General features: G+C 61.2%; 1 protein-coding gene across 1 annotated transcript in view; it reads right to left on the bottom strand.

The window, feature by feature from the left end:
* Positions 1–9,792, bottom strand: part of ARNT2 (aryl-hydrocarbon receptor nuclear translocator 2) — a 141,703-nt gene that overhangs the window by 122,037 nt on the left and 9,874 nt on the right. The window contains exon 3 of the mRNA XM_012660097.1: positions 1,333–1,546. Within this exon, the coding sequence (XP_012515551.1) occupies positions 1,333–1,546 (214 nt within the window). The remainder of the gene's footprint in view (positions 1–1,332; positions 1,547–9,792) is intronic.

Below are 9,792 nucleotides of genomic sequence, written 5' to 3'. Positions count from 1 at the left end.
ACAGCCACGCGGGCTGGGAAGTGTCACTGCTTTTATCTTCTCAGAGGTGGCAGCAAGGCTCGGAGCCCGTGTCCTGCGGGCGGCAGACAGCACCATGGCCGTTCCTTCCTGACACCTGCCACAACCACGGGGATGATTTAAAAAGGGATCAAGTAGGTAAAGCTCTTGCAGAAACGTCTGCCACAGAGCAGACAGTAACGAGAGAACAGTCCCTGCCCCTTTTCCAAACCCAGCTCCCAGGACGGGAGCAGAGTCTCAGCTCCAACAGAGTAGACGATTCTGTCTCCCGACGGCGTCTTTTTCATTCCCACCCGAGGCTGCCTGCCAGTGCTTTCTCTGTCCTAAAAAGTCCCCCAGTGACAGTGGGCCACTTCCACTCTATTTCGTTCTGGCCACATGCTCTGTGTCTTGTTAAATACAACATGACCTCCAAGACCCTACACTCGACGTCCCTTTGCATTCCCAACGCGTTCCCTGACACCTGTACAATTTTACCTTTTTCCCCCTCACTGTGTACAAAGTGCTTTCAGATCTGTCATCTCATTTCTCCTGCAAAAGCTCAGAGACAGGACGGTAAAAAGTTCCTTTCACAGAAGAGCAAACTGAAGTCTCCGGTATTTGCCGATTAGCCCACGACCAGCACAGGGAAGGACGAGATTCCAAACACCGGCCTCTGGCTCGTGTAGGTCCATTTATAAACTACTACCTCATTAGCCATTTCTTGTGTTTCTTCTTCCCAAATATTCAAAGACGAATACAGGTGTTAAAAGTGTGGCTTTGGGGTCCTGCCAACCTGTCTTCACTGGACCAAGTGCTGGCTCGTTCACTAAGCCGCGGACTGGCTCTGGGCAGTTTGCCGACTCTCTCCAGAACCCAACTTGCTCATCAGTAACGCGGGATGGATAACAGCGGCTTCCTCACGGGCCGCATCAAAGAGCACATGAAACAGTGCACAGAAAGAGGTGATCGGACCAGGTCCCTGCAAATGCTGTGGTCCTGTTGGTGTCACTGCTGCTACCACAGCCCGGGACGACTGCCGGCACCGCCCTGCTAGCGCAGAGCGTTTACGAACTTCCTCCCGCGTCCGTGCGCTAGGCACAGTGCGCAGACGCTTGCTGTGTTTCCTGAGTGACGCCGCATTCAGGTAACTGGAAGCCCAAAAGCAGGAGGCCCAGAGGCCAGACGAACGCTCTAGGAGAGAGCTTCGCGGTGAGCGGCGGAAACAGAACGTCTTGGCCTCGTCCCTTCCCCCCTGAACCCCGCCACCCACCTAGTTTACGCCACGTCGGCGACACCGACTCTCCCCCGCGCATGGTGGCAGTTCAGGCGTACCTGCTCCGTGAGGAAGGACGGCTTGTATGCGCCATCCGTGGACTTGTTTCCGGTGCCTCGCATGGACTTCATGTGCGACACGGCCATGCGCAGGATGGTGAGCTTGTCCGGCTTGCGGGCCAGCGCGCTGCAGGTGGGGACCATGTCGGAGAGCTCCGTGATGTACTGCGTCATCTTGTTCCGCCGGCGCCTCTCGATCTCACTGTGATTCTCTCTTCCCACAAAGCACGGGGGCAGGAGGCGCAAAGAGAGAAGCATCACGTTAGCGGTTACTGACTAACGGGGCGAAACGGCTCATTGGCAACACCAGGTGACTCAGAACTGGTTAACGTGTCAGAGCTGAGTGCCCTGAAGACGCGTTGGGCAAAGCAGCTCTTTGACGCCTCGGCAAGCTCCGGTCTCTGTGTGTGGGGAGCGCAGACTCCTGCAGTCTCGATCCCTAAGTATATATCGACGTTTTCTCATTACTCCATGCACCCAAGGACTTTTTAATAAGTGCAGGAAACTAAGACATGATGTTTCCCAACATGCTATATGCACACATGAATCTGTACACAGATGTGCACACGTGCATGCGCACACACACGGAATGTGGTTACTGGCGGCTTGGATATGTGGTTACCCCGGCCCTACGGGAGGGAGCAACACATAACCCTGCCATTCTTTGTGTCACTAAGCAGACCAGTAATGCCACGGATTTACTTTACGTACAGTGGCGAACAAGCCTTTGTTCTGCGCCAACCCACTGTCTGCAGCATAGTCACAGAGCAGGGGATCCCTGGCTGGATAAACAACAAATAGCCAATTTTCCAAAAAGCACCGTGAGGAATTACCGAGCTGGATCTCTGATGTGTTAAGTGAAAACCTGGTGGGGGGCATGGCAGGATGTTTCCCCCTTGGGCTGTCACCTTTAGGCTTGAAAGAGAGTCTCAGCCAACGCAGTGCAACAGCCCGGAGACGAAGCTGTGACTCGGGACTCAAGAACTGTCCAAAAATACGTCCAGGTCTGCTGCAGGACTCGGTGCACCGGTGCTCGAAGAGCGAGAGAGACGCCACCAGCAGGAAAAGAACAACCTCGGGCCAGGATGCCTCCGAACACCGCGTATTAATTAGCTTTACACCCCACCCCCGTCTGGGGAGCAGACGTGCCAGGCGGGCCTGATGACATGCAAGGGGCACCCGCCAAGGGCCGCTGTGACACGCGGACCAAGGGGAGGTCTCTGCAGCGAGCAGCGTGAGCCGTCCAGCCTGCACCTTCCAGATAAGAGTGTGGGCCGGGCCCCACGCAGGGCAGGGACAGGGACAGGGACAGAGAGAAAACCAGGAACGCCCCGCCCTGTGCGCAGCCAGCGGGGGTTCAATTAGCAAGGCAGACACAGAGCTGCACGGTGGAAACGAAAGGAGAATGGGATAAAATGCTCCTGAAGGTATTTAGAAAGTAAAACCACCAGATAGAGCCACAGGAAGGGAAGTGGCGGCCCTGGCGGGGAGGGCCGGTGCGTGGGGAGGAGGAGCTGCCCCTCGTCTGTCCCCGTGCGGAGGGACGTCCCGGGAGGGTCAGCAGGACAAAGGCAGGCCTGGAACTGGGAAGAAGGGTTTGAGGGTGGAGAGGGGACCGGCTGGAGGAGACGGGGCCGCAGGGCGTGACAGCCGGAGACGTGGCCAGACGGCAAGGAGACGGCTGTCGTGTGGCCGGGCTGAGAGCAGCCGGGTGCCCCTGCGGCTGGCTTCTGGGGCCGGGGGAGGAGACGGAGGCTGAGGCCAGTGGGGAGGGTCCTGACCCTGGGCTGCCCTCCCGCCCACAGCAGACCCCCCGCCGGCTCACTGGGATCCGGGAGACACCAGTCCCGGCACAGCCGCTCTGGCGGCACGAGCAGCGAGCCCGGCTCGGGCCGGGCAGCCACACGCGCTCCCGGAGGAGCCGCCCCCGAGGGCCCAGGCAGGGCGAGCTGACTGAGGGGCGAAGGAAGCCAGGCAGGAACCTGGCACAGGAGGCGGCCCCGGAGCTCCGCGCCGCCCACCCTGCCACTCCGCAGGGCTCCCTGGAGGACGGACCTTCCCCTCCTCCGCCTGCCTGTGCGGCCTGGAGTCTGCGCTCCGACTCCCGGGTGCCACCGCGGGACCGCTCACCAGGCCCCGCTGCCGCCCCATTCCAACGTGCCCCGTGTCACAGGCAGGCTGGGCGCGCACTCCTGCCTCTTTCCCGCAAGCTGCGTGTGGCCAGCACCGGCAGCTGCTTCTCAGCCCCGCCCCCTTCCCCGCGCCCTCTCTTCGCCTGGGGGCCAACGGCCTCCTCCGGTCCCTTCGCTCCAGCCTCATCTCCCTCTGATACTTCTCAAAATGCAAACCCGGCTGGTCCCTTAAATTCCTTCCCCGATGCCCTCAAACCTGCTGAGCCACGTCCCACCCTCCGGCTGGTGGCCTCGCACACGGCTCCAAGGCGGGACCAGAGCACGCTTGCCCCTGACGCTATTTTCCGACGCGCTTGCACCAGGCTGCCACGGACCCCCTCGCTTCATAAACGTCAGGGTAAAAAACTCTGTGAGGTTCCCACACAGAGAGCTAAAGCAGTCTCACCACGGTGCTCTCGGCAAACCCGCTTTGAGAGATGAGGAGCGTGACGCCGACAACATCAGGGCAGCCACTCACACACGGACTGGACTCGCTGCCTCGCCCAGAGCACGCTCCAGCCACGTCTGTCTCATGCAGTAAGAGTGCAAGAGGCACCAGCAGACGTCAAAATGACCCAGAGGTGCCAATCACCCAGCAGCAAGATTTGATACGTGAGTGACAGACACTTATGTGTGTACAGTTTCATTTTGAAGCTTTCGTGGTAGCGAGGGGAGGAAAAAACGCATCTTGCGAACACAGAGGGACGTATCTGGAGGATCGTGCCTGCTGGGCCAGGGCCACCTCCTCCCCAGGGTGTGGGCTGCAGGGGTGGGCTGTGAGCTTGGCGTCTGCGACTTGTGTGAGCCCCACATGCTTGCTGGGGGCTGAGAAGCATCAAAGAAATCATCTCCTACACGTTGGGAGGAGGACCCCGTATTGGTAGGAGATATGTGTGGCAGGCCCCACCTCGATGACAGCTGGGGACACGGGCAGAGCCGTCAGCAGCAAAGACACCTCCGCTAGGCCAGGAGGACCCAGAGCTTGGCCCCAGGACACAGCTGTGGAAAGCGAGGCATAGGAGGCAGAGGTGCGACTCACTGCGTGCTAACCTGGTTTCTTTTCCATCCCTGGTCCAAAGGGGACCTCCTAAGTTTAATCAGGTCCGTGAGGTATAAGCCTCCTGACGAAAACACAACAGAGAAGAACTTTAGAAAATTTCTGTAAAGATCATCCATGAGCTCTGCAGACAATGGCTAGGTCGCCCATCCCCACAGGCCTCCCGTCTCCCGTGGGAGGGGGGCACGGAGCCAGAGCAAGCCGACTGGACCAGAGAGCCCCACGCTGGGGACTCCCGTCACCGCAGACTTGGGGCATGTGGGGCACACTGCGGGGTCTGGGAGGCACCATGCTGGGTGCCAGGGACAGGTGCTGGATGCCACAGGGACCTCACGGGCCAGCAGGGGCAGCAGCGTGAACGGTGCTGGCACAGTCCCTGGGCCGTTCCCTTGTGCCCCACAGGCCAGGAGAGGATGCCGTGAGACCCCGTGACGGGGAGCTCCCTGAGCAACAGGCTGAGGACCCTGAGACGCAGGAAGCCCTCGTGCGGGCCTGGCTGGGCGGAGCCACGCAGTAAGCAAACCTAAGCGCCTGCTGTTGCCTCGCTGGTCACGTCAAGGTGACCAGCTGTGAGGACGTAAAGGCAGCAGGCAGACCAACGTAGGGTGCCGTCGGAGACAGGACCAGGTCTAGCGCTAGCCAGGCCACCTACGCTGTCACGGTCCCATGCGGAGGAGCCAGAACTCGCCGCCCTGCCAGCTCCCCAGCCACACGGGCCGCACGAGGACCGACTGCGGCGCAGCCGGGCCGGAGACGGCACCGCGACCACGTTCCTCTGTGGTGCCTCAGCTCCGTGTCTGCCTCCTGAGATGCGCATGCCTCTCCCGACCCTGACAACAAGCCCGCCGGTCACCACAACAAACCTGCCCCAAACAAGCAAAACACTGCTCTCCTCACTGCGTAAGCGTCACCGGGCAGCTGCCACCCTCCAGGGCATGAGGCTTGGGGCCGGGCCTCACGCAGGGCGAGGTCTGCACTCAATTCCTCAGATTGTATCGGAGCCGGAACACGGGTCACCAGGGGTGTTTCCCTTTTCAGAACTCGCAGCGATAACCTCTGTTCTTGAGCAACTCACCGAGCCGTGGGTGCCCGAGCTCCTGACGAGGCTTTCCGCAATTCCCGCCGTTCCCGACCCGGAAAGGGCTTCAGCACTGCTCTTGCAAAAGAGGCGTCAACCCCCTTCTCCCCCCACTATGGCTTCTCTCGGGGAGCTGACCCTCCAGGGTGGAGCCCAGGCTGCGGGGAGACCCTCACAGAGGCACCTGCCACCTGGCCGTCTGGAGGGACCGTCCAGACCAAGAGCGGCTGCCGAGGGGTCTGCACGCGGGTCCTCTGCGGCCGTCAGCAGCCGCCGGTGCGAGGCAGGCACAGACTGGCTCTGGCCCCCATCCGATGCCCAGGAGAGAAGACTGGATCTTGTCGGGCCTTCAAGGGACTGGGCCGGCCCCTCCCGGGCAGCACAGAGGGGCCGTGAGAGCCGTGAAGGCCCGAGGAAAGCCAGTCCGGGCCCCGCGGGCAGAAGGGCCGCTCTGCGCCCTGCTCCTTTCGCCTCTCTGGCTACAGGCCCTCCTCCTAAGCACACACATCTGTCTCTACCACCCTCGAGGGTCTTCACCGTTGTCGCCGCCGGCTGCCCACACAGACACCAAGCACCCTGCACCAGTACCAGCACCCTGCACCAGCACCCTGCACCCAGTACCCTGCACCCTGCACCCTGCATCAGCACCCAGCACCCTGCACCAGCACCAGCACCCTGCACCCTGCATCAGCACCCAGCACCCTGCACTCCCCACCGCCTCCTCTCCCGTGACCGCAGCCCGCCTCTCCCACGCTGACAACTGCCCGTTATCTGACCACAGCTTCCTACTTTTCCAGCCTTCCCAGACTCCCACGGTCGGAACTGTTCTTTGACCACATTCCCACTTCCAGCCTCCTCCATCTTCCTCTCGCACTGTCAACTCTCGTCCTCCCTGGTGTCCGGCCGCCCTGTGCAGCTGGACCCATAGCTTGGCCGCTCGACGACCCTCTCGTCAATACCTTAACCTACCCCGACCCTCGCTGCGCCTGCCTCATCCGCCAGCCCCGAGTCCGGGAAGAAATTGCGTCCTGCTGTATCCAACCCGCAGGGACCGCTGGGGGAGACTGCGCCTTCGTGCAGACAGGGGCCCCTCGCACTCACGGCCTGCGATTTGAAACGGGATGTAAGGTTTTCACAGCTCTGCCTTGCGTGAGCCTCCTGCGAACTCGACCGGGGCATCCCAAGCCTCCCTCTCCAGCTCAGCTGCGCACACGGCCCCACCTCCCGCTCGGCACGGGAGAAGCCACGAGAATTAGCCCCCATGACTCCCGCTCACCCACCGGCCTCACACTCAGCGACACCTGCGGCTCCTTCCCTCTGCCTCAGGGCAGACGGGTCCTCTCGGGGGTCTGGACCTGTCCCTCCCCTGCCCCCTCCCCAGCCGCCCTCCTGAATCCTCCGGATGCCCGGCTACCCTCACACTTCCCCTCCTCGCGTAGACGCACTCAGAGTCTTTCTGTCCTTAAAAAGCAGCCCCTTCCTGAGCCCCGAGTGACCCCCCGCTTTCTAGCCCGCATACAAACCGCTCGAAGCCTTGTCCCCCGGTCTCCACTTCCTCACCTCCCAGCCAGTGCTCAGCCCTCTACAATCGAGCTCCTGCCCCCAGGTCCCCGACACTTTGCGTGGGAGGAAGGAAACGTCCAATGTCAGCAGGGCCAGGTGCTGCACGTCACAGTCCCCAAAGACGCACGGGAGAGACGGGGGCGAGGGGGGAAGCAGGCCTGAGAGCATTTCTGGCCCTGGAAGGCGGGATCCTGGAGTGTGTGTGTGCAGGTGCACGCGTGTGTGCAGGTGCACGCGTGTGCACGTGTGCGCACGCCCGAGATCAGGCAGCAGGGGCAGCTTCACGCCTACTCCTTGGTTCCATCCGAGGCTGCCGTGACGGGCCTGGCCGTGACAAGGTAGGAACCACAAACTGGCTACGATTCAGCTGCTATGTGACTGTGACCATATCCCCCAAATAAAAAACTGAGACAGGAGGTCTCTTGATGGGCAGGACATTTGAATTTGGAGCCCCCTCAAGAAAAGCTGGGAAAGCTGACTGACAAACATCAGGGGTCGGAACTCCTGGCGCAGCCCCCCGCCTGGACTTTGAGTCAACGAACTCCCGGGCGCCGGCTCCCAGGCCCTACCTGGAGGGGTCTCTCTTGGCTGGTGGTAAGCAGAGAAGGGGGAGCGGCCCCAGGGCGTGTCCTGCAGCCCTGGAGGGGGACAGTCCGAAGCAAGCCCTCCGCCGCTCCCCTGGACAGCAGCTGCGGCCACTGCCAAGTGGGGGGCTGGGCGTGGACACAGGCGTCTCCCCAGCCCTGGGCAGCCAGAGGCACCCGCGGGCCATCCACGGTGGCCCGCTGCAGCCCTACTCTGAGCGTCAGGTGGGCTCCGGGGCCTGCACACTCCACCCTGTCAGTACCTGTGTGTCGGGGGCTCGTCACTCGCATGTTCGACTTGGAGGGGAAGAGACGCGGTCACAGAGCCCAGGTTTGAGCCTTGGCGAGGTAAAGCCTGACCCAACCGACAGGCTCGCGAGACAGTCGCGGAGTCTGGGGCTTCTGTTTCTTAGTGATCGGGCCTCCCGCGACGAGCTCCTTGTACCCCGCACGTGACTTCACCACCGACACCGCACCGACGTCGCTCTCATTTCCCTTCCTCTTCCTGTTCCCAGACCCAGGAAGGCCATTTCCTAGGCTAAGGTGCCATCTCAAGGGGACTCTGGCACAGAGGAGTCAAAGTCACTGTTTCCTCGCGCAGGGAGCCGTGTATGGCGAGAGCGAATGGGACGGGACATACGTGTCCTCGTCTCCCAGGCTGGCCGCATGTCAGGGGCAGAGCACTCCCCGCTGTCAAAACGTACCCCAAGAAATGGGTGGACGCCCAGGCTGGTTCTGTCTGCACGAGGGAAAACAACACAGACTTCTGGTGTTGACACTTATTGTGGTCGGAAACTCCAAAGTCGGTAACTGTCAAAACGTCTCTGTCTCCTCTCCCGTCTCCCCCAAAGCTGAAGGTGGAGGATGGGACGGAGGGAGGCGTTCTCGGGGAGGACGCACTAGGATGACAAGTCTCCTCCGACCTGGAGGCCCTGGCAATCCCCGGGCAGCGACGAGATGCACGTTCCTCTCGGCCCGGCGGGAAGGTGCGCTTCCTTCGCGACCACGGCGCGGCTGTAAAAGGAGCCGCGACCAAAACCAGCTGCTACGAGGAAGCGGACATGGCACTGAGGGCCCCGGGCTGGACACGGCCACTGTTCCCCTAAACACCGTTCCAAAGCCACGGAGGCTGTCGGTCCAGGCCGCGGACCACGGACACAGGAGAAAAGTGCCCGTCGCCTGTGGCCCGTTTTCAAGTGCAGCAGCCACCAAGGCCTAGGGGGGCTGGGGCTCGGCTGGCGGGAGGATGCCAGGGCAGGGGACAGGCTGGGGACAGATGGGAACTCTGCTAAGAAGGACGGAGTGATCTGTGCCTTCCGCTCAGCTCTGCCAAACTTCCTACCACACCTTAAACCAAGTGAACAACAATAGCAAGAGTGTAGGGCTGGGCCTGCCTTATCCTACACGTATGTAACATACGTGACACCCGACGCCCGTGATCTGGAGCCCTGTCTGCGAGGTCGTCTGCACTCGGGACACCCACGGAGCACAGCCAGTGGCGCCGCCACGTGGCCAGCGAGGGTCGCAGCTCTCAGCAGCTAAACCCAGGTCTGCACCCTGCCTGCAGGGCGAGGCCACCCAGGGCTCTCGTACTTCTCTTTATTTTCCACGGTAGAGAAAAGGGACTTGCTCTGGTGGTTTTTCTCAACCGGAACCCCAGGGCTGTCTTCTAGAAAGGGGTCCATTCACACTGGCAGCCCCTGTTTCACTTACAAAGCAGAGTTAAGAACTTGCTACTTAACTTCTGGTCACCCAGGCTGGGAGGCGGCAGGTCGCTAACGGCTGGCTGACAAACGGCCACAGAGCGAGGGACCAGTGAGAAGGTCAGAGTGCGGACAGCGGCTTTTTCAACGACGACAGACATTATACCCCGTGTAATTCCGTACGGTGACTGCCAGCTACTGGCTGCTTTGGATCTAAGGAAAATAAAACAAACTCACCTTGAAAATTTACTGGGGCCTTCACCGTCTTCGTCATCGAAGTCCATCCTGCAAAGTCGAGATCACA

This window comes from Propithecus coquereli, unplaced genomic scaffold (assembly GCF_000956105.1).
Source record: "Propithecus coquereli isolate 6110/MARCELLA unplaced genomic scaffold, Pcoq_1.0 Scaffold655, whole genome shotgun sequence".
In the NCBI taxonomy this organism is placed as follows: domain Eukaryota; kingdom Metazoa; phylum Chordata; class Mammalia; order Primates; family Indriidae; genus Propithecus; species Propithecus coquereli.
Note: the sequence above shows the minus strand (reverse complement) of the source record. Positions and strands in the feature narration are given on the sequence as shown.